Source organism: Capricornis sumatraensis, chromosome 3, assembly GCF_032405125.1.
Source record: "Capricornis sumatraensis isolate serow.1 chromosome 3, serow.2, whole genome shotgun sequence".
Lineage (NCBI taxonomy): Eukaryota > Metazoa > Chordata > Mammalia > Artiodactyla > Bovidae > Capricornis > Capricornis sumatraensis.
The window spans coordinates 158,315,765-158,341,587 of NC_091071.1; the positions used below are offsets into that span (position 1 = coordinate 158,315,765).

General features: G+C 41.1%; 1 protein-coding gene across 1 annotated transcript in view; it reads left to right on the plus strand.

Annotated features, from left to right (window-relative positions):
• Window positions 1-25,823, plus strand: part of NYAP2 (neuronal tyrosine-phosphorylated phosphoinositide-3-kinase adaptor 2) — a 296,115-nt gene that overhangs the window by 161,047 nt on the left and 109,245 nt on the right. The window contains exon 3 of the mRNA XM_068966983.1: window positions 17,870-18,961. Coding sequence (XP_068823084.1) covers window positions 17,870-18,961 — 1,092 coding nt within the window. The remainder of the gene's footprint in view (window positions 1-17,869; window positions 18,962-25,823) is intronic.

The window sequence follows — 25,823 nt, forward strand, 5'->3', positions numbered from 1 at the left end:
GAAAGTCGCTCAGTTGTGTCCGACCCTTTGTGGCCCCATGGACTATACAGTCCATGGGATTCTCCAGGCCAGAATACTGGAGTGGGTAGCTTTTCCCTTCTCCAGAGGATCTGCCCAACCCAGGGATCGAACCCAGATCTCCCACATTGCAGGAGGATTCTTTACCAGCCGAGCCACCAGGGAACCCTGTACAGGGATAAAGAAGTACTTATAATATCCCAAACTTAATTACATAAATATTAAGCAAACTACATGCTCATTAAATGCATAGAGCATAAAGCAATAAGATGTTCTTGAGATGAGCCACTTCATCTTTTAGAAATATTCTTTTTCTTTTTTAGAATCTAGTCCACACTCTTCCTAATTTGAAGAACAGAAAGCTGCTCCCAATGTCATTTTGCAGAACCTACAGAGTATCTCTGTGGTTTGGAAAAAGGAGAGTTTGATTAAAAAGTATTAATCTGTTGAATTTTCTGCATTGCTGCATGTATGCTGTGACTTCCATCCACTATTTCTCTCCTGTTTTGATTTTTAATTGCATTTTTAAATTAAAACCCACTCAAGAAAAATCATAATTTTTTAAAAAATTAAGTTGTTAAGCTGGAAAGAAACTAAGAGTGCCAACATTGAAATGATAATATACAAAAAATTCCAAAGACTGTATATCTCTAAAGGAAGGATTACAACTTCTCAAATAAATTCACTTCTATTATGTGGCTACATGTAAGATATAAATCTAATACTGAAGGAAACTGTAATATTGATCTCATAGTTCAATGAACATAAAATCTATATTTATTTAGGCAATCACTCATTTTACAGTTTCCCAGAACTGGTAGGCTTGCTGGCATTGGTGCCATTAATTTTTATAGCTCAGTGCTAAATAAATGTGAAATATGCATGAAAGCATACAGTCTCATTACATATCTTCCAACATAGAGACACTTTTTACGAATACTGAAAATAATGGATAATGATATTGGCTTTACTTTTTAAGCCCTTTCTGTGTCCTGGGCAGTATGCTAAACACTTCAGTATAGTGTCTTTTTAAACTCTCACAACATCCTGCAAACAAACATCATTATAGTCACTTAACAGTTGAGTTCAATGAGGCTTAAAGAAATTAGAGTTAACTTTCCCAAGGTTACACAACTACTAAACTGGATTTGTAGTTTAGGCTAATCTGACTCATGAAAGAGTATTGTTAATGTTTTTTTAAAAATTGTTTAAAGCTCCTTAACTATATATTTGTAAAAAAAAAAAAAAAAAAGCATCATCATATATAAAGGCAAATTATTCTCTGACAGTATGGCACCTAGAGTCAGATCACTGGGTTCAAAGCAAGTTTCTACCACTTGGTCAAGTAATTTATTTTCTCTGTAATGTAATTTCAGTGCCCATAAAATGGGTTTTATAATAGCATTACCTCCTAGCGATGTTGTGGGGATTAAATAAACTTGTCTCCCAAAAGCACATTGCCTATTACCAAAAAAATACATTTGATACATGGTAGCCTCCTCCTCCTCTTCTTCCCCTTTCTCTTTCTCCTTCTTTATATTATTCCTATACTTTCATTACAGATGTTAGCACACATCAACACAACAACTTCAGTGAAATTGAATGAAATGTTTTATGGTTCTGTAATTTCATGCTGCTTCCTCTGTGATCTCAGATACTTTAAAAGATCACAAACATTTCTATCTTTATATCTCAACCAGGACAGATTTACAAAGGATAATCCTAGTAGACTGTATCTATGGAACTGCAGGGAATCAGCTTCTACAAAGTTGGCTGCCCAAGGGACAGGGGAGAATGTTCTGTTAATCGGATTTTTCTCCCATCTTACTTTTCTTTAACATAGTATCCTCCTGGGTTGAATCTAAATTAACTGAGCTTCTGTTGGATCTTCAGCATCATGCATTTTCCATGGCTCATTTTTTGTTGTCACTTTTTTTTTTTTTTTTTTTTTGCTCAAGACTCAGGAAATTAACTTATTTGCTTGCTTCCTTACTCCACAGGTAGTGATGTTACAACTGATAGCTACTGTGAACTTGTAAAGATTGCTAAAATATTTGGGCAAAAGGATAAAGAGCTATAACAAGTGGTTTAATAACTCAGCTATAAAGTTTTAAATATATGTGTTACTTTCCATGACTTGGACTTCCTAAGTATCATTTGGTTGAGCACAGGGTGGAAGTGATATGTATGCACAGATAAAACCAAGAGAGATTTTGGTTTGGGGAACCTGCAGTAATATAGGCACAGAGTTTTGTTCAGGTTCTTTTTTAAAAAAAATAAAACTAGTCTTTAAGATTAAGTATACCTAAAATCTCTAAGGAGGTCAACTTTTATTTAAAAAAAAGGATTAAAAATGGAAGAAAGAATGATAAATACCTGAAGGAATATATGAGAAAGAGAATTGAAAATTTTAAATCATTATGTTTACATAATAAAATAACTGAGACGCAAACAAGAGAAATATCCAGTGTGATAAGTACTGATTGGATGGTTATAGAAGACTTCTCTGAAGAAGTGGGTTTTTTTTTTTTTGCTGAGTGCTAGGAAGAAGCTAGGCTTCCCGGATGGTGCTAATGATAAAGAATTTGCCTGTCAATGCAGGAGGCATGAAACTTGTGTTCAATTCCTGGGTCAGGAAGATCTCCTGGAGGAGGGTATGGCAAACCCACTCCAGTATTCTTGCCTAGAGAATCCCATGGACAGAGGAGCCTGGAGGGCCACAGTCCATAGGATTGCAAAGAGTTGAACATGTCTGAAGCCACTTAGCATGCATGCACAGGAAGGAGCCAGCTGTGTATAGTTCAAGGATATCAAATAGAAAACAGAACTGGACAGTAAATGGTAAAAACAGATTTTATTTAGGACTATTACAATAGGTAATGGAAATATCAAACCAGATATTTGTGATAAATATTATAAATAGAGGAAATAGCAACCCACTCCAGTATTCTTGCCAGGAGAATGCCAGGTACAGAGGAGCCTGGTGGGCTACAGTCCATAGATGGCAGTGTCAGACATGACCGAATGACTTTCACTTTCACTTTTATTATAAATAGAAGGTTGTGTCTCCTTAGGAATGTTGGCTGGCTCTCTGAACAAATTCCCATGCAATGATGTTGCTGCTACTGCTAAGTCACTTCAGTCATGTCCGACTCTGTGCAACCCCATAGACGGCAGCCCACCAGGTTCCCCCGTCCCTGGGATTCTCCAGGCAAGAACACTGGTGTGGGTTGCCATTTCCTTCTCCAATGCATGAAAGTGAAAAGTGAAAGTGAAGTCGCTCAGTCATGTCCGACTCCTAGCGACCCCATAGACTGCAGCCTACCAGGCTCCTCTGTCCATGGGATCTTCCAGGCAAGACTGCTGGAGCAGGGTACCATTGCCTTCTCCATGCAGTGATGTTATTGTGATGAATTTCTTGTTAAAGTGTGTACATGTGTGCTGAGTCTCTTCAGTCATGTCCAACTTTTTATGACTCTAAGGACTCTAGTCCCCCAGGCTCCTCTGTCCGTGGGATTCTCCTGGCAAGAATACTGAAGTGGGTTGCCATGCCCTCCTCCAGCGGATCTTCCTAGCCCAGGGATCGAACCCGAGTCTCTTACATCTCCTGCATTGGCGGATGGCTTCTTTACCACTAGTGCCACCTAGGAAGCTCTCTCTGGTAAAGTGCTGCCCTTTAATCTATAAACTCAGAAAATCCATCATTAAAGGTCTAAAAACCAAGAAGTCAAAGTTCAGTTCAGTTCAGTTCAGTTGCTCAATCGTGTCTGACTCTTTGCGACCCCATGAACCACAGCTTGCCACATCTCCCTGTCCATCACCAACTCCCGAGTTTACCCAAACTCATGTCCATTGAGTCTGTGATGCCATCCAACCGTCTCATCCGTTGTCCTCCCCTTCTCCTCCTGCCCTCAATCTTTCCCAGCATCAAGGTTTTTTCCAGTGAGTCAACTCTTTGCGTCAGGTGGTCAACGTATTGGAGTTTTAGCTTCAACATCAGTTCTTCCAATGAACACCCAGGACTGATCTCCTTTAGGATGGACTGGTTGGATCTCCTTGCAGTCCAAGGGACTCTCAAGAGTCTTCTCCAACACCACAGTTCAAAAGCATCAATTCTTTGCCGCTCAGCTTTCTTTATAGTCCAACTCTCACATTCATACCTGACTACTGGAAAACACATAGCCTTGAATAGATGGACCTTTATTAACAAAGTAAAGTCTCTGCTTTTTAATAGTAGCCAAGCTCAAAAGTGTTGGTAGATGTCTCTCTTTAGGCTACTATAACAAAATATCGCAGACTTATGAACAACAGAAAGTGGTTTTCACAGTTTGTGCTTTGTCTTCATGTCTCATTAAATGGTGTTTTCCCCCCATAGCAGTAAGTTGAATTGGTGTATCACTATGCAGTTACAGGAGAAGGCAATGGCAACCCACTCCAGTACTCTTGCCTGGAAAATCCCATGGACGGAGGAGCCTAGGAGGCTGCAGTCCATGGGGTCTCACAGAGTCGGACACAACTGAAGTGACTTAGCAGCAGCAGCAGCAGAGGCTGTAAGTGCATGATCAGGTTCCAGGCTGCAGACTGCTGACCTATTCAGCACCCTCACATAGCAAAAGAGGCCAGCGAGCTCTGTGGGGTCACTTTCCTATGATCTTTAATCTCCTTCACGAGGGTGCCACACTAATGAATAAAAGGCCCATCTTCTAAAACCGTAACATGAAATGTTAAGATTCTGTCTTGTGAATTTGTTGGGTGGGGAGTGGGGGGACACAAATATTCAGACCACAGCAGTGTAGGACACCAGTATTCCACCTTGCTGGTTTCTTTTTTTTTTTTTTTTTCCATTCATTCATTTTGCTTGCACTAGGGTTTTGTTGCTGTGCTCAGGCTTGCTCTAGTTGTGGTGAGTGGGGACTAGCTTTTGCTGTGGGGTGTGAGCTTCTCATGTCAGTGGCCTCTTTGCTGTGGAGAATGGGCTAATTTAGGCATGCAGGCTTCAGTAGTTGAGGCACAAAGTCTTAGTTGCTTCAAGGCATGTGGAATCTTCCCAGACCATGGGTAGAACCCATGTCTCTTGCATTCCTATCCACTGCCACCACCAGGGAAGTCCCCTCCTTGCTGGTTTCTAACAAGAAATACTGGCATAGTATTTTGGATATTCAGTTCAGTTCAGTCACTCAGTCGTCTCCAACTCTTTGCAACCCCGTGAACCACAGCACGCCAGGCCTCCCTGTCCACCACCACCTTGCAGAGTCCACTCAAACCCATATCCATCGAGTCGGTGATGCCATCCAGCCATCTCATCCTCTGTCATCCCCTTCTCCTTCTGCCCTCAATCATTCCCAGCATCAGGGTCTCTTTAAATGAGTCAGCTCTTCACATCAGGTGGCCAAAATATTGGAGTTTCAGCTTCAGCATCAGTCCTTCCAGTGAACACCCAGGACTGATCTCCTTTAGGATGGACTGGTTGGATCTCCCTGCAGTCCAAGGGACTCTCAAGAGTCTTCTCCAACACCATAGTTCAAAAACATCAATTCTTCAGCACTCAGCCTTCTTTATAGTCCAACTCTCACATCCATACATGACTACTGGAAAAAACATAGCCTTGACTAGATGGATCTTTGTTGACAAAGTAATGCATCTGCTTTTCAATATGCTATCTAGGTTGGTCATAACTTTCCTTCCAAGGAGTAAGTGTCTTTTAATTTCATGACTGCAATCACCATCTGCAGTGTTTTTGGAGCCCAGAAAAATAAAGTCAGCCACTGTTTCCATTGTTTCCCCATCTATTTGCCATGAAGTGATGGGACTGGATGCCATGATCTTCGTTTTCTGAATGTTGAGCTTTAAGCCAACTTTTTCATTCTCCTCTTTTGGATATTACTCTTATTAAACTGTTTCTTGATGAAACAGAAGTCAGAGAAGGAATGACTCACAAGAATCATATTGTAGTAGCTTTAGACTCTTACCAGTGTACTGGGCCTATCCCCACAACAGGGAAATAACAGAGTACCAGGTTCCCCAGACATTGGTGCAGAGGCCACCATCTTTTGCTCTGTGGCTTCCCATGTTTGATAATCCCTGTGGCTCAAAAGAGCCCCGCTAGTTGTTTTTCCTTTATATATGTGGATACCTACACTCTGATTTCAGTCCAGTCTTTATGACCAGAAAGTATGTAATCTCTTTTTATATCTCTTCCCTGAATCATCCCATGGTGACTTTGTAAGACTCAGAATGCAATCTTCTTTAATTTCCCTATTCTTCAAGGATACTTTCTATTTCCTCAGGGTGCACACTGTACCCTACTTCTACGAAAATAACAATAGCATTTTCTGTGAGATAGCTACACAAGCAGGAAATTAATCTTAGGATTTTTTTTCCAGTTATTTATGGTGTGCAATAAACCAACCCAAAATGCTGTGGCTGAAAACACTAACAATTTATTACTTATTCTATGAGTTGACTTGGCTTCTGTGGGTAGTTCTATTCTGTGTTTCATTGTTTGGGGTCTCTCATTTAGCCAACCAGGAGTCAGGATGAGTTGAAGGATCCAACAAGGCTTCACTCACACTCCTGGGTGGTCTTTCTCTTCCAGGTGGTCTCTTCATGTATTTGCATTGAGTTTCTTCATAGCATGTTGGTCTAAGAGATTTTACATGGCAATTTACAATGGCTTTTGAGATACACGCAGTGAAAGCTGTCAGCTCTCTTATATACAAGACACATTATCACTTCTGCCACATTATATTGGTCAAGGTAAGTGAAGGCTTGCCTTGATTTGAGAAGTATGTAGATTAGTTACTAAAAAGTGGAAAGCATACAAGAAGGGGAGGAATTGAGGGTGGCTTTCTTAGAAGTCTATCTATCACAACTTGCCTTCTAGTCTCCCATTGTTTTTAATAATCAATTATTGACCAAAAGTTTCACTGAATTATACTAAAAGCTTGAAATCCAGGATTTCATCATCTAGATCATGGCCTTATGGTTCCTTGGGTATAATTCGTCATATGCAGAGGTCTTTGAATTAGAAGTACAGTTTATCTGCCCTACAAAACTTGACACAGACTGGCAGTTCAGGAGCAGGAAAACCACAGTGTACAGTCCTGTTCAGAACAGTAGGGATTGGAGGCATAGAAATCACTGCAATTAAGTGACTAGTGCTATAACATAGAAGTCATAGTGATTTGGGAATCCACTTTTGTACATATGTACTGGTTCCAAATAGGAAAAGGTGTACGTCAAGGCTGTATATTGTCACCCTGCTTATTTAACTTATATGCAGAGTACATCATGAGAAATGTTGGACTGGAAGAAACACAAGCTGGAATCAAGATTGCCAGGAGAAATATCAATAACCTCACCACCCTTATGGCAGAAAGTGAAGAGGAACTAAAAAGCCTCTTGATGAAAGTAAAAGAGGAGAGTGAAAAAGTTGGCTTAAAGCTCAACATTCAGAAAACGAAGATCATGGCATCCAATCCCATCAGTTCTGTTCAGTTCAGTTCAGTCACTCAGTCGTGTCCGACTCTTTGCAACCCCGTGAATCACAGCACGCCAGGCCTCCCTGTCCATCACCAACTCCCGGAATTCACTCAGAGTCACGTCCATCGAGTCAGTGATGCCATCCAGCCATCTCATCCTCGGTTGTCCCCTTCTCCTCCTGCTCCCAATCCTTCCCAGCATCAAAGTCTTCTCCAATGAGTCAACTCTTCACATGAGGTGGCCAAAGTACTGGAGCTTCCACTTTAGCATCATTCCTTCCAAAGAAATCCCAGGGTTGATTTCCTTCAGAAGGGACTTGTTGGATCTCCTTGCAGTCCAAGGGACTCTCAAGGGTCTTCTCCAACACCACAGTTCAAACGCATCAATTCTTCACCGCTCAGCCTTCTTCACAGTCCAACTCTCACATCCATACATGACCATAGGAAAAACCATAGCCTTGACTAGACAGACCTTAGTTGGCAAAGTAATGTCTCTGTTTTTGAATATGTTATCTAGGTTGCTCATAACTTTTCTTCCAAGGAGTAAGCGTCTTTTAATTTCATGACTGCAATCACCATCTGCAGTGATTTTGGAGCCCCCAAAAATAAAGTCTGACAGTTTCCACTGTTTCTCCATCTATTTCCCATGGAGTGATGGGACCGGATGCCATGATCTTCGTTTTCTGAATGCTGAGCTTTAAGCCAACTTTTTCACTCTCCTCTTTTACTTTCATCAAGAGGCTTTTTAGCTCCTCTTCACTTTCTGCCATAAGGGTGGTGTCATCTGCATATCTGAGGTTATTGATATTTCTCCCAGCAGTCCTGATTCCAGCTTGTGTTTCTTCCAGTCCAGCATTTCTCATGATGTACTCTGCATATAAGTTAAATAAGCAGGGTGACAATATACAGCCTTGACGTACTCCTTTTCCTCTTTGGAACCAGTCTGTTGTTCCATGTCCAGTTCTAACTGTTGCTTCCTGGCCTGCATACAGATTTCTCAAGAGGCAGGTTAGGTGGTCTGGTATTCCCATGGTCCCATCACTTCATGGGAAATAGATGGGGAAATAGTGGAAACAGTGTCAGACTTTATTCTTTGGGGCTCCAAAATCACTGCAGATGGTGATTGCAGCCATGAAGTAAAAAGATGCTTACTCCTTGGAAGAAAAGTTATGAGCAGCCTAGATAGTATATTCAAAAGCAGAGACATTATTTTGCCGACTAAGGTCCGTCTAGTCAAGGCTATGTTTATTCCAGTGGTCATGTATGGATGTGAGAGTTGGACTGTGAAGAAGGCTGAGCGGTGAAGAATTGATGCGTTTGAAATGTGGTGTTGGAGAAGACTCTTGAGAGTCCCTTGGACTGCAAGGAGATCCAGCCAGTCCATTCTGAAGGAGATCAACCCTGGGATTTCTTTGGAAGGAATGATGCTAAAGTGGAAACTCCAGTACTTTGGCCACCTCATGTGAAGAGTTGACTCATTGGAAAAGACTCTGATGCTGGAAGGGATTGGGGGCAGGAGAAGAAGGGGACGACAGAGGATGAGATGGCTGGATGGCATCACTGACTCAATGGATGCGAGTCTGAGTGAACTGCAGGAGTTGGTGATGGACAAGCAGGCCTGGCGTGCTGCAATTCATGGGGTCGCAAAGAGTCGGACACGACTGAGCGACTGAACTGAACTAAACAGTTCTTCCTATTCTTGTTATTCAGTCACTAAGTTGTATCCTACTCTTTGACTCTGTGGACTGCAGCATGCTAAGCTCCTCTCTCCTTCACTGTCTCTCAGAGTTTGCTCAAATTCATGTCCATAGCATCAGTGATACTCTCATCCTTTGCTGTCCTCCTTCTCCTTTTGCCTTTAGTCTCCCCGAGCATCAGGATCATTTCCAATGAGTGGGTTCTTCACATCAGGTAGAGAAAGTATTGGAGCTTCAGCTTCAATATCAGTCCTTCCAATGAATATTCATGGTTGATTTCCTTTATGATTGACTGGTTTGATATCCTTGCAGTCCGGGGGTTTCTAAGAGTCTTCTCCAGCTCCACAATTTGAAAGCATCAGTTCTTTGGCACTCAGCCTTCATATGGTCAAACTCTCACATCCATATATGACTACTGGAAAAACCATAGCTTTGTCTAGATGGACCTTTGTCAGCAAAGTGATGTCTCCAGGAGAATTTATTGATTAGAGATCAGTTCTGCTCCCCAGTTTGGGTTCTGTAATTTTTCTCTCTAAGCTCTTAACTCTTCCCTCTGAGTCATCTTTCTTTGTTCTCAAGAAATGCCCTGTATCTAATTTAAGCCAAGACTCTCAGTCACACTCAACTTTAAGACCATAATGGTGAGCCAGTTCCACATCTTACACTGTTTCAATCCAAACTTTGATCTGAGTCTTGTGTTTTCATTGTTGGCAGATTTAGGATGGTACAAATAGCACAAATACTACAATTCTAAATCTGATCCTTTTTGTATACTTTCACACTTTCTTGGTCCTACTGTAAACAAAACAAGAGTATTTGTAACTCCCATCCCTTTATAAACACCTTCATTTAAAAAAATAAAACAAAATAAGAAAGAACAATTTTGTGGATGCTATTATGGGGGTTGTGACTGTGAACACAAAAATATTCTTAAAACTTCTGAAATTCTGAGTTGTGAAAAGAGAGTTATTGTGAGCAGAATTCTGCTGAAAGTGGGAAATGTGTCTCTCACCATCTAGAATCAGCCAGTTCAGTATTTTGTAATTTGGCCATAACTTCTGTTCACTGGACACTCATTTCCCAGTTTGAATGACCCATTTAAATATAATTCTGTAGCCAGAGCTATTTAAGTATACCTCTATAACCAAACCACATAATAGTGCCATTATAGCATGGGTGAGGACGACCTTTCTAAGTAATACTTTTTATCATAGACAAAATAATGAATTTTAGAGTTTTTTTCCCTTTTTCTTTTCCTTTGTTTTAAAAGGTATAAAATATTGTATTGAGTTTGAGATTTTTTTAAGTAGTTGATAAGGAATTTATATTTCTTCATCAGTAGTATATGAAGTTTGGGTTGGATAATCTCTAAGACCCTTTCAAATTCTGGGAATCTGTGATCAAAGGGACTTTTCATCAGGGGAGATACTCACCTGTGTTGTCTCTTTTCTCACTTCTTGCATCAAGAACATGCATAGACACTGAAGTCTGGTTATTCATTACTCTTTCTTTAATAAGGGAAAATATTTCAGAAGGATAGTTTGACAAGGGACATGGTGAATTTCCAAAATTAACTGTGAAAGACAGATCATTTGGGCATGACTGAAAGCCATACATAATCTTTGTGCTCAGATATTTCATTTCAAAAATGTCACTTTCTGCTTATTCAATGCTACTGTCATTATACTATTTTAAGCATAAAGTTTGTGTTCTGGAGCTGAACAGGGATTACTGCTTCTATCTTTGGTCTTATTAGAAATAATTTACAATTCATTCAAGTGCAATAAAAGTCACCTTTTTATTATGGTTGAATTAGGTTAAATGTTGGAATCTTCAATGCAATTTTTATGAACAATTATTAGTAGAATTTCATCATCTATGTATGTAGAGTAAGACTATTTTTAAACCCCTTCTAAAGAAATAATTTTTAAACATGAATTTTTAGTTAATTTTTAGTTCTCTAGAGTGATGTTAAACTAGAATGAATCGTAGGACAATGCTGCTAAAAATTTCAGTCTTTTCCTTCTTTGGGTAAGCAAACAAACAAAGCATATATGACAGCTGAAACAAAATTCATTGCTCAATGAATTATTTACTCAATACTTGGAATAAGGTGAAACCAAATGATAAGTTGCAAATGCAGAGAAAAATCAGTTCATTAGAGATGAAATCATTCCCTCTTCTGACTTTTCAGAGAGAATCATGATGTGTAAGGGGTGGGGGGGTGCGGTGTGCAATGGGAACCAGACATTGCCTGGAATAAAAGTCTCCTGAAATTGAAGCAATGAATCTATTTGTTCATCCTCATTGGCTGTAGTTTACTTATTGCTTTACTCACTAAATAATCCTCAATACTCTCATCTTGATTTGAATCAAACAAAGGAAGAGGAGCAGGAAATAAAGCGTGCTTGAATTATATGAATCTGCTTGCCTTAGGCTCTTTCACCACACAAGGAAAGGGGGAGGGAAGAAGCTTGTCCAGATAATGAAGGATTATCTGGGCAAGGATGGCTGGAGAATTGCTTTCGATGACGGGCAGGAGAACACACCCAACCCAGTGGAGCAGAGCGTCTATAAGCCACAGGAAGCAACAACAGAAAACAAAGAATATCTAGAAAGTGGGTCTCATTAAATAGCATGACATGTGCCTTGGCATAAATCAGAGGTTGGATTATCAGATAGAGAAGAACCAGAATAACAGGCAGTGGGCAGGGAAGGATGCTCCTGGGTAGGTACCTTAGATCAGCATCTCTGTATTCAGCTATAATATGCTCTCTAATGTGGCTTCAGTGGTTGAGGAGTATCGGGCAAGGGAAGGTCCAAATTGCATCCAAAAGAATTCTCCAGGCAAGAATACTGGAGTGGGTGGCCATATCCTTCTCCAGAGGATCTTCCTGACCTAGGTATTGAATTCGGGTCTCCTGGATTGCAGGCAAATTGGTAAAGAATACCAACTGAGGTACGAAGGAAGCCCAAAAGACTGGGAAAGAGTTATAGTAATTCTTAAAGTAACAAAGCTTGTTAAAGTATTACAATGCCAGAAGATGAAAGAGTGGGTGCTTGACTTTATAGGGTGTTTCATTCAATCAATCAATTCAGTTGCTCAGTCATGTCCAACTCTTTGCGACCCTGTGAACTGCAGCACACCAGGCCTCCCTGTCCATCACCAACACCAGGAGTCCACCCAAACCCATGTCCATTGAATTGGTGATGCCATCCAAACATCTCATCCTCTGTCGTCCCCTTCTCCTCTTGCCCTCAATCTTTCCCAGAGTCAGGGTCTTCTCAAATGAGTCAGCTCTTCGCATCAGGTGGCCAAAGTATTGGAGTTTCAGCTTCAACATCAGTCCTTCTAATGAACACCCAGGACTGATCTCCTTAAGGATAGACTGGTTGGATCTCCTTGCAGTCCAAGGGACTCTCAAGAGTCTTCTCCAACACCACAGTTCCAAAAGCATCAATTCTGCTGCGCACAGCTTTCTTCACAGTCCAACTCTCACATCCATACATGACCACTGGAAAAACCATAGCCTTGACTAGATGGACCTTTGTTGACAAAGTAATGTCTCTGCTTTTCAATATGCTGTCTAGGTTGGTCATAACACTCCTTCCAAGGAGTAAGTGTCTGTTAATTTCACGGCTGCAATCACCATCTGCAGTGATTTTGGAGCCCAGGAAAATAAAGTCAGCCACTGTTTCCACTGTTTCCCCATCTATTTGCCATGAAGTGATTGGACCGGATGCCATGATCTTCGTTTTCTGAATGTTGAGCTTTAAGCCAACTTTTTCACTCTCCTCTTTCACTTTCATCAACAGGCTTTTTAGTTCTTCTTCACTTTTTGCCATAAAGGTGGTGTCATCTACATACCTGAAGTTATTGATATTTTTCCCGGCAACCTTGATTCCAGCTTGGGCTTCTTCCAGCCCAGCGTTTCTCATGATGTACTCTGCATAGAAGTTAAATAAGCTGGGTGACAATATACAGCCTTGACATACTCCTTTTCCTATTTGGAACCAGTCTGTTGTTCTATGTGCAGTTCTAACTGTTGCTTCCTGACCTGCATCCAGGTTTCTCAAGAGGCAGGTCAGGTGGTCTGGTATTCCCATCTCTTTCAGAATTTTCCACAGTTTGTTGTGATCCACACAGTCAAAGGCTTTGGAATAGTCAATAAAGCAGAAATAGATGTTTTTTGGAACTCTCTTGCTTTTTCCATGATCCAGCAGATGTCGGCAATTTGATACTGGTTCCTCTGCCTTTTCTAAAACCAGCTTGAACATCTGGAAGTTCACGGTTCACGTATTGCTGAAGCCTGGCTTGGAGAATTTTAAGCATCACTTTACTAGCGTGTGAGATGAGTGCAATTGTGCAGTAGTCTGAGCATTCTTTGGCATTGCCTTTCTTTGGGATTGGAATGAAAACTGACCTTTTCAAGTCCTGTGGCCACTGCTGAGTTTTCCAAATTTGCTCAGGTATTGAGTGCAGCACTTTCACAGCATCCTCTTTCAGGATTTGAAATAGCTCCACTGGAATTCCATTACCTCCACTAGCTTTGTTCGTAGTGATGCTTCCTAAGGCCCACTTGACTTCACCTTCCAGGATGTCTGGCTCTAGGTGAGTGATCACACCACCGTGATTATCTGGGTCGTGAAGATCTTTTTTGTACAGTTCTTCCGTGTATTCTTGCCACCTCTTCTTAATATCTTCTGCTTCTGTTAGGTCCCTATCATCTGTCCTTTATCGAGCCCATATTTGCATGAAATGTGCCCTTGGTGTCTCTAATTTTCTTGAAGAGATCTCTAGTCTTTCCCATTCTATTGTTTTCCTCTATTTCTTTGCATTGATTGCTGAGGAAGGCTTTCTTGTGTCTCCTTGCTATTCTTTGGAACTCTGCATTCAAATGGGTATACCTTTGCTTTTCTACTTTGCTTTTTACTTCCCTTCTTTTCACAGCTATTTGTAAGCCCTCCTCAGACAACCATTTTGCTTTTTTGCATTTCTTTTTCTTGGGGATGGTCTTGCTTCCTGTCTCCTGTACAATGTCACGAACTTCCATCCATAGTTCATCAGGCACTCTGTCTATCAGATCTAGGTTTAATCAGTATTCTGTCGTCTAAGTCATCTCAAGTTGACATAACAAAATTCCATGGACTAGGTGACTTAAACAGCAGATATTTATTTTCTCATAGTTCTTGAGGGCAGATGTCCAAGATCAAGGTACTAACATTGTTTCTGCTGAGAATACTCTTTCTGCCTGCTGCTGCTGCTGCTAAGTCACTTCAGTCGTGTCCAACTCTGTGCGACCCCATAGACGGCAGCCCACCAGGCTCCCTCGTCCCTGGGATTCTCCAGGCAAGAACACTGGAGTGGGTTGCCATGTCCCTCTTCCTTCCTAGCAGCTGGCAATCTTTTCACTGTGTCCTCACATGGTGAAGAGAATGAGACAATGAAAATGCTCTCTGATGATGCTTCTTATAAGGTCACTAATCTCTTCCATCAGGAGGACCCAGCCCTCACGACTTCATGACCTAATTATCACTAAAGGATCTCCCTCCAAGTAACATCACATTGGACGTTAGGATTTCAAGGAAATAATTTGTCGGGGACAGAATTCAGTCCATAGCAACTGTCAATTTTGATTACCTTAGATTCATCACGAGTCTCATATATAATTCCCCTTGTCAGATAATATCTGTACTTGGTTTGGTATTAAAGTTGTCCTCACAGTACAAATAAATTATCTAAATTCCTTCGTAATGAACTTTTTTAGTCGCTAAGTCATGTCTGACTCTTTTGAGACCCCATGAAGTGCAGTCCTCCAGGCTCTTCTGTCCATGGGACTTCCCAGGCAAGAATACTGGAGTGAGTTGCCATTTCCTTCTCCAGAGCATCTTTTGACCCAGGGATCAACCCACATTTCCTGCATTAGTAGGTGGATCATTTATCACTGAGCCACCTGGGAAGCCCTCATAATGAACAGTTATCTTTATTCTAACTATGTGTGTTATAGAATAGAATCTTTTTCTTTCTTCCATTATTTCATAGATATGGTGGGTCTTTATTTTATTTCATTTTTTTCTGTTTATTTTGGCAAACAAAACTAGTGTCATTTGCTTATATTTTGAGTGCAACCCAAGCATTGATCTTGCCTGTTCCAAAGGCCACATTCTACTCTATATGGGAAGAGGGATGCTGGTTCCAGGGAAGAGACTGATGCTTCCACTTCCCGGAATATCATGTCACTTTCAGCTCTACCCTGACCTCTAGGTTCCTGGGAATCCTGGGCTGTAGTCTTCCCTCAATGCAGTGTTTCTACTTAGGTCTGGGCTCAGTAGATGCTTGTGTTCTGCTTGTCCTGTTAATTCTCTCCATACAACTACCCAGGTCTATGCTGGTATTACAATTTACAGGAAGGTAAAAAAAAAAAAAAACAAACAAATCAGCAGTGAATTATAATTTAGGAATCAGAAAAATGAAAGTCTTATTCTAAGTATGATAATTCTCAAATCATGAAGTTACCCATCTCATGGACACACATTCATTCCTAACTTTAGATTAACCCTCAATTTACAGAATGACTTGCTACTTCCCATGTCATTCAATTCCTATAACTCCATACTCAGTGGCAAGTATTCCTAGAGGGTGAGTTACGCAGTCTAGGATGACAAGCTGAGGTGGAAAGAAACAAGCTACAGAAGATAGCCTGGGTGGACTTTTAATTCTTGGCTCTTTCAAAGTCCCTTCCAATTCAAAGTCAATCTTACTCATTAATTTATGGTTTTACTTTATTTGGGCCCAGATTTTTTTATATGACTTGATGATTTATTCAAATCATATAAAGTGGACATGCATGGTAGATTTCAAAACCAATAAAAATGTATTACCAGTAGGAGATACAGAGAGGAACTATTAGTCACTCTGAGTCCTGCCTAAAGAATCTTCTGGGTCGTTTTCATCCCATTATGTCCCTAGACTTTTCTTATTTGACATGAAAAGGCTCTACTGCTGTATCACCCCCCTGGAAATGGCATCTAGTTTTTTCCTACTGTAAGTTAAAGGAAAAGTCTACGTAATAGTAAGAAACTTCCCTTCAACAAGCTGTTTGATTGTAGTGAGTGAAAAAAAATCATCATGGGAACAATGGAGCAGAATGTTTGAAAGCAGGAATGACCTAGAAAAGAAGTGATCAATATAGCCACTGCTAGAGTATTTGATGGGTTCTCTTTCTCAGAAGGTATGATTGATGTTTCTGGAAGCCACATAAATAAACTTCAAGCACTTGATTCTCCTACAGTAAGTTTTAGAAGACTTTCTGTGTCATAAGTTATACTAATTGAAAAACAAAACTAAGGAAATCTGGGGTATTTCCTGCTTTGTGCCTTGAGACCTCCTCTTCCTTCAAGCTGCAAATTATAGAGAAGTCTGCTCTTTTCTCATAGTTTTATACCTATAAACTACACTGTCAACTTACATTGTATGCTATCACTTACCACAATGAACTACATTCTGCCACACTGGGTAAAAATGATAATCATTGTAATTATGTATCAGCACAATGCAATAATGAGATAATAACAAGACTTCAGTACCTTCCCTGCATGGGACACAATTGATTGCAGTCATAGACACATTGCCTGTTTGGCCCTCCTGGATGGAGCCAAAAGTTTATGCTCCATTACAAGGAGGACTTCCAGCAGGCTGTGGAATGTATTTATGTACGTCTATTGTGAGTTTCCAGAACTTCTTCTTGAAGCTTGCACATCATTCTCTGGATTATTTTCTTGTAAAACTCTCTAGGGGCTTCTGATGTGTCAGGGCAATAAATTCATTCTAAGACAGCATTTAGGATATCATGAGAGACCTTCTGAACAAAAACAGAATACCCCATAATCAACACTACCTGGAGATTTGGAGATTAACTTGTCTAGCCTCATAAGATGTTCACATCAATTTTCCCTGATGTATCAGCCCCATCTGTATAAAAGTTATTTGTCTGAACCAAGACAGAGATTAAGTCTAGCAGGCTGGAACATTTTTATCCCAAATGAAAGCAAGATGTGATCATGTGTAATAGCCATATCATTAAAAGGGCACAGTCCCCATGGTGTTATTATAACCATTTGTTCTAACAGAAACTCTGTTTGTTGGTTTTTTTCCTTAAGTTTCTTTGTTGCTTAATTGGTGGAGGTTGATTTTTATCAAATATGTGATTGTTTTTATCCAATTTGTGTCATCTGAAAGTTTTTATTTAGAAATTCTAAGACAGTGGTGAAGAGTTCTGGCCTTAATGCATTTATCAGTGTTGGATTATTAATATTAATTTGAAGATAAATATTACTACGGTTTTCACAACATGTTTTTCTAAATATTGAAATGTTTGATTTCTGTTGGAGTTTTAGTCTATGCCTCCATCTAGAAATGATTCACGTTACCCCTTCCCTCAAACCTTTAGAGTAGTAAAGTGTTAGCAGCTCAGTGGTGTCTGACTTTTTGTGACCCCATGGACTGTAGCCCGCCAGGCTCCTCCATCCATGGGATTCTCCAGGCAAGAATACTGGAGTGGGTTGCCATTTCCTTCTCAATAGAGTAGGAAAGCCACCTTCAAGTCATATCTGAAAGTTTTACTATTGTAATCATCTGTTTCACTGCTTTTTTTCTTCTTCTTCTTCTTTTAGTGTCAACCAAACCAAGACCCCACAGTGATGAATATTCAAAGAAGATTCCTCCTCCCAAACCAAAACGGAACCCAAACACTCAGCTCAGCACATCTTTTGACGAAACGTATATCAAAAAGCACGGACCCAGGAGGACCTCGCTCCCGCGGGACTCCTCGCTCTGCCAGGTCAGCAGTCCCACAGGGGACCCCGAGGAGGAAGAGCCCGTGTACATTGAGATGGTGGGGAACATTCTCAGAGACTTCCGGAAGGACGATGAGGACCAGAGTGAGGCCGTCTACGAAGAAATGAAATACCCCATTTTTGACGATCTAGGCCAAGACTCAAAATGTGACCTCGACCATCACAGCTGTTCTTCGCAGTGTGCTACTCCCACGGTGCCTGACCTGGACTTGGCCAAGTCCTCAGTGCCATGTACTCCAAAGGGTTTGCTCTGTGACATCCCCCCGCCCTTTCCCAACCTGCTGTCTCATAGACCCCCGCTGCTGGTGTTCCCCCCGGCCCCGGTGCAGTGCTCGCCCAACTCGGATGAGTCTCCGCTTACCCCTCTGGAGGTCACCAAGCTTCCAGTGTTGGAAAACGTGTCTTATATGAAACAGCAGGCCGGGGCCTCTCCATCCTCCTTGCCATCGCATGCCTCCGGCCACGCCAAACTGGAGAAAGACCAGGCTGGAGCCCTGGGGCCGGTTCCCGCCGCCTCCGTGCTCTCCTCGTCCCCTCCCCCGCCCTCCACTCTGTACCGAACGCAGTCTCCGCACGGCTACCCCAAAAGTCACTCCGCTTCCCCATCGCCTGTCAGCATGGGCAGGTCCCTGACCCCGCTCAGCCTCAAAAGGCCCCCGCCCTACGACGCCGTGCATTCGGGCAGCCTCTCCAGGAGCTCGCCATCAGTGCCTCACTCCACCCCCAGACCGGTGTCAGACGGAAGCAAGATGGTCAACGCCGCGGTCAATACCTACGGCTCGGCTCCGAGCGGCTCCCGGTCCAGAACCCCCACGAGTCCTTTGGAAGAGTTAACCAGCCTCTTTACCTCGGGGCGCAGCCTGCTGAGGAAGTCGTCCAGCGGCCGCCGCTCTAAAGAACCTGCAGAGAGTAAGTGCACAGACACTGTCCTTTGTGACTTGAGTGCAAGGAAGCCCTTGATGTACAGATAAGGCACGTGGTATGTGAACTTGTGGCGGCTTCCCAGGTGGCTCAGTGGTAAAGAATCCGACTGCAAATGCAGGAGACTTGGGTTTGATCCCTGGGTCGGGAAGAGCCCCTGGAGAAGGAAATGGCAACCCACTCCAGTATTCATGCCCGGGAAAGCCCATGAACAGAGTCTGATGGGCTACAGTCCAGGGGGGTCGCAGAGGACGGGACTTAGCGACACAGCAACATAGTGAGCTTTGGTCTTTTTAGTTGAAAGCTCAAGATGCGTGATTTTATTTTCACCATATCAAAGGAAATACTGCCTTCTTACAGGTCCTTAAAAGTGAAAGACAGAGGCAGGGCCGTCTGAGTCAGAGAGATGAACATGCGGGTTTTGAGGATGGGGGAGGGGGCTGTGAGCCAAGAAATCAGGAAACCTCTAGAACGTTGAAGAGTCCAGGGAACCCGTTCTCTCCTAGACTTTCAGAAAGAACGGGAGCCCAGCCGACAGGCTTGATTTCAATCATGTGAAACGCGTTTCAGACTTCTGTCTTCTAGAATTTCGAAGTAGTAAATTTGTGTCATTTTTTTAAGCCGCCAAAACAAAAAAGGACCTAGTGTGTTCTGAAAGAACTGAACGTGGCGGTCTGCACGACATGACAGATTAAAAAGAGGAATCGGTTTTAAATTTAAAATAAAGTGTAAGATCTCAATTCTTAAGTGACCCCTGGAAATCTAACAAAGAAAACATATTAGTATAAAAATTTTTAGGTATGTCTTGATTTGGCAGGAAATTATACATTCAAACATGGCATTGGTAAGTGTTAAAATTACCTTATATTAAAAACCTGCTTAACCAAATCTGTATTAGAAAGCCTTTACTGGAAAGAGAGCAGTTTGAATAGAATTATTACTTTTTTAAAAAACAACAAGTTATTCTCTCCGCATACTCCATGTTGCTACATACCTACCTTCCTGCTAAACTGGACTAGGCTTGCTGTTTCCCTTTTAAAGCCCTTGGTAATTAGCATCTTATTCCTATGGTACTTTTCCTAGATCTATCAACACATAAATTACAGAAAGATTGTTAATGATAAATAGGTGGGGAACATGATATTTACCACTGAATTTCAAAGACTGGGGATTGTCTCTATCTGAATGACTAATCCTTTTGTGAGATCCAAATCGCTACCTAAAGATATTGTAAAGTCAAAACAGATCCCAGTTTTCTCAATGTTCATTTCATTAAATTACACTGTTTTCCTTTATTTAAAAATGTCTTAGGGCACCTAAGCTGAAAATTAATCATTTACATCTCAATTGATTCCATCACAGGATTCCTAAAGAATCCACCAGCCAACGTAGGAGACATAGTTTTGATCGGGAAGATCCCCTGGAGTAGGAAATGGCAACCCACTCCACTGCTCTCACCTGGAAAATTCCTTGGATAGAGGAGTCTGGCAGGCTGCAGTTCCTGGGGTCAGGACTGAGTGACTGAGCACACAGGCATTCATGCAGTTACACTGAGAAACTTCTTTAAAGGAAAAGAACTCTTCAGCATGTCTGATGAAGATGGTGATACAATTCCATAGATAATTAATATTCATTAGTGGTTATAAGCAACTTTTATCTGTTTCCTCTTTAATCAGAAAGATTTATGAAAACATTAACTTCTTACTACCAGACACATTCACTGAGGGTTGTTTCCACTTTGGCCCAGCCTCTTCATTCTTTCTGGAGCTATTTCTCTGCTCTTCCCAGTAGCATTTTGGACACCTGTTGACCTGTGGGGCTCAACTTTGGTATCTTGTCTTTTTGTCATGTCTTCAACTCCAAATGATTGATTTGGTTTAAACATAGATCTAGTAAGCTTTTTGCAAAAAGGTGGAAAAAATTATGAAGAAGATTTTACTTTTAAAGTACATACTGGTTAGTATGAAATTAGTAGAAGTTTAATCCTAGAATTGGTGAAATTAGCCAGTGTTCTCCTTACCTACCAGTTTCTTTGGAGGTTTCTTAACAGCTCCAGCTGGCAGTTATACCAATTAGCTAGAAAAAGTATATGTAAAAAAAGTGATTAACTAATGAAGTTATTTCAAGAAAAATCCATCTGTTAGAATCAGACTCTGTGCTATATGTCACAGACTTTCCTATTCAACTCCAAAATGAGCTTTGTATGCTTCTAAAACCAAGCTTGTACATGGAAAAGTGATCTAGGCTCTTTATAGCTTTTTAGAGATCTGAGGATTAAATTCCTTTCCATATGTTATTAACTATGCATCAGGTCTTCAGAGAAAGGCCATGCCCCGAGTTATATCAATTCCAATGTTTTACTTTATCATACGGAAGGGAGGAAAAATGCACATAGTATTTCTAATGAGTAACCCAATGTCTTTTTTTTTCACTCAGGAAGAAAATAGAAAAACACTGTCTGATGTTAACACAATCACAGGGGCTCTCAGAATCGTCCTGTGATTCAAAATATAGATCCAAAAGTGTTGATAGCTGAGAGTTTACCTACAGTTACTGCTGCCCTCAGTGATACAATTATCTGCTTCCCTCTTGACAGATAGGATTTGTAAACACTTGCCCATAACCCAGGGAGAGGATAAGTGATATGAAGTAGTATACCATTCATAACCCCTGAGTCACATTCTTTTTTTTTTTTTTTTTTTTGCATTTCAGAAATAAAAGTAAGACTTGTATCTCTGTGCTCCATACCCCACGAAGTTTCACTAGAAATGTTCATTTTGCTAATATTCTGATATTCAGTTCAATGAAAATATAATCTTTTGGCTTTAAAAATCTATGTCAAATAATTTATCCCTTCAACTCTTATTTCTAATAATCTCTAAAAGATACACCTCTTTAACAATTTCATATCTTAAAGGCTTATAATTATTGATGGGGTTTGGGAAATAGGAAAGAGTTAAAATAAGACAGTAGTGTTAGACTATGAATCAATTTTATTTTGCTTCACAGTTTTCTAAATACAGCCTTCACATTAATTGAAGCATATTTTTCTAGGAAGCATTTTTTTTTAACTCAGAAGCATGCTTTTCCTAGTTAATCTGGCATTATTTTGTCATTTAACTGTGCCTGAGCATAGTAATGATAAATTTATGTAAACTGGTTCCTATTAGTATTTTTTAAATTTGTATAGTGCTGTGTGCTTAGTGGCTCAGTTGTGTCCGACTCTTTGTGACCCCATGGATTGCAGCCCACCAGGCCCCTCTGTTCATGGAGATCCTCCAGGCAAGAGTACTGGAGTGGATTGTCATGCCCTTCTCCCGGGGATCTTCCCAACCCAGGGATTTAACTCAGGTCTCCCGCATTGCAGACGGATTCTTTACCATCTGAGCCACTATGTATCACCCGTATAGTGATAAAGAAGATAGCAAACCTGTTAGAAGTGATTAACTTGTATTTTATTTTTGCACATTTCTTTGTCTATATGAGAAGTAGGTGAAGTATTGCATTGGCCAAAAAATTTGAACAAACTTTTGGTCAACCCAATACAAATATGCTTTGTGGTGAATTTTCAACTTATCATTTTTATCTTCCTTTTACACATTCTTTTTCTATATATCCTTTGATTGGAATCTAGAACACTTAGGTCATGAATAGGCCATTTTGTTTTAATAAATCAAAAGCCCTGAATCATAAAAACTATTAGCCAGAATCAAGTGAGAAAAAAAGAAAACTCTTTTTATCCCCTCAAATAAATCTTTTAAAAATAAAGTTCAGCCTATTTTTAATATAAATGCATGAATGTATGTTCCTATGAAAATGTATGAGGCATAATGAAGGATATAATTAAATTTATGGTATACTTGAGGGACAAAATGCAATAGAAAAGTTAAAAGTGGAAAAGTGTAAAGAGAAACATTAAAGAAAAAAATAGAAACATGAAACAGCAAAGAGAAGCAATAAATTAAAAATACTGAGGCACCAAGAAACATACACAGAAAATGCACACATCAAGTCGTCATATAAACAAATATAAGTGTCAACCAACGAAGCACATACAAAGGTACACAGAAAACCAGAGAAGAAACACCAAAACACAGTAGGATCAACAAAAGATCAAAGAAAAAGAAAGATGCAAGCTCATTCTTCTGGTATTGTTGCATGAGTGCTAAGTTGCTTCAGTCTCGTTCAACTCTTTGTGACCTTACAGATGTTAGCTCATCAGGCTCCTCTGTCCATAGGATTCTCTAGGCAAGAATACTGAACTGGGTTGCCATACCCTCCCCCAAGGAATCTTCCTGACACAGGGATTGAACCCACGTCTCTCATGTCTCCTGCATTTGCAAGCGGGTTCTTTGCCACTATCACCACCAGGGGAGCCTATGAAAGCAAAAGTCACTCAGTCATGTCCGACCCTTTGTGATGCTATGGATATACAGTCCATGGAATTCTCCAGGCCAGAATACTGGAGTGGGTAGCTTTTCCCTTCTCCAGGCTATCTTCCCAACCCAAGGATCGCACCCAGGTCTCCAGCATTGCAAGTGGATTCTTTACCAGCTGAGCCACAAGGGAAGCCCAAGAATATTGGAGTGGGTAGCCTATCCCTTCTCCAGTGGTTCTTCCTGAGCTAGGAGTCAAACCAGGTAATCAATCCAATAACAATCAATTCATATATATTTTTTCCCACCTCTTTAATAAGACTCCCTTATAAGACTTTTGGATGTTATGTTACATATTTACAGTTATAGATATACATATGTCCTTTGGGTCTGATGACACACAGTTGGGAATCAGATGTAACTTTTGCCTTTCCACTCACTTTCTTAAACAACAACAACCCCAAACCATCAAACAAGCAAAATAAAACCAAGAAAGTACCCCATGCCCTCCACCTCCCATACACATGCCTTTTTCATTGTTTAAGTAGCTCGAGGTCAAGTGATTCCCAAAATATTAGGCATTGCAGGTAGAGCAACTGATCCAATTGACTCTTACTTATTTAATTAAAAAATAATTTTAAAGTAGAAAAACAATGATTCTGGAAGGTTGTATGTCTATAGGATCCCATTTTGAAGAAAAAGGGAGGTATATGAATATCAGGGGGTTTATGTTTCAGGGTCACTGTTGTGATCATCACTGTGTGTGATGTGCTAACACTTGAGACGTGTCCAGCAAGATGCCTTGAACAAGGGAGGCCTCACACAGGGGTGGCCATCATTGTCCTGTCATTTGTAGCAGCAGTGACAGTACTGATAGATTAACTGTGATACTGAGGTCTCCTCCAGTGGGGCTATTTGAGGTTGTAGACCTCACCAGTCCTCTATAGCTCTACTATTTAAATTCACTTCACTTAAATTCTTCTGTATATCTCTTGTGGTTTTCCTGCCTCCTCTGGCCTGCAGGTAGTTTTATTGATGCATCTGGCCTCTCCTCCCCTCCCCTTCTTCCTTCTTTTCCTTTTGCACTTTTTCTCATTGTATTATCACATCATTAATCAGTTTTGGACCAAGAAACCAGATATCCAGACTTGTCTGTGGAGCCTCTCATCGAACTTAAGTGTTTGACCTGCAGTGTAGGGACTTTGTGACCTTTACTTTCAAAGGCCACATGAATCCATTTGCTTAGTCTTGGATGAAGTTCTCAGATTCATGTCTGAGACGGTCTGGGGTGTCCACTTTCTGAGAACTCAGCTGTCCTGGGAAACATGAAACTAAAGTTAACTTACACATTTTGTTTAGCCCATTGGAAAGATTTTTTCCTAGTAAAATCTGGCAAGCACACTAGCTAAGGACTTTATTTTTCCCTCCTGTTTATTCCTATGAAAGTAGAGACTGACAAAGAATGGGTGGGACAGAGAAGCTGAGGGGAAGGGTGGGGAAGAGAACCCAGGAGCCTGAATCTTGCATTTACTGTGCAGAATGGGTGAGCCTTCAGCCTGTTGCTGCCCACTGCCCAGCATACTGACTGTGAGCAGAACTTCCACTTGCATGGTTGTTAGAAGCCACCTGGCCGGTGTTGAAGGGTGAAACCTGGAACCTCTGGAACATACGGATCCTCCAAAGGCATTTAGGAGTGGTAAAGAACCCACCGGCCAATACAGGAAACATAAGGGAAGCGGGTTCAATCCCTGGGTCAGGAAGAACCCCCTGGAGGAGGGCATAGCAACCCACTCTGTATTCTTGCCTGGAGAATCCCATGGACAGAGGAGCCTGGTGGGCTACAGTCCATGGGGTTGCAAAGAGTTGGACCCAGCTGAAGCAGCTGAGCCGGGATGCAGAACAGCTGAAGAGATATCTGAGGATATAACAAGGAGGATTCCAGAAGATCTGGCAAGATCAGAGCCTATAGGTTCTGCTAAACTTCTTAATCTAAACTTTACAATCCTTGTCAGGTTCTTTTCCTGCTGTTTATTGATTGCCCTCCTGCTCAGAGTCCCACACTGTGGTCTCAAACTGGTTTCTGCATTAGCAAGACTCCTTCCAGTAGCTCAGAAGGAAAATTGAGCCCTCCTCTGGGTTATGATGATGTCCTCAGGCCAGGACTGTGGAGACAGTGCTCCCAGGAATATCCTTAGGTAGTTCAAAGTACAGTGGGCAAAGGACCTCCTGCATTATTTTCACCTGCTTGTAACTAAAAATACAGATTCCTGGGCTTTATCATAAATAGACCTGTTCAGTGAAAAATTCTGGAGCTTGGGCCTGTGATCTTGATGTTTTGGTAATCCTCAGTAATGTTTATGGCTGTACATGAGTGCTGTGTTTCTTCTTCTGCTGCTGCTGCTAAGTTGCTTCAGTGTCTGACTCTGTGTGACCCCACAGACAGCAGCTCACCAGGCTCCACCATCCCTGGGATT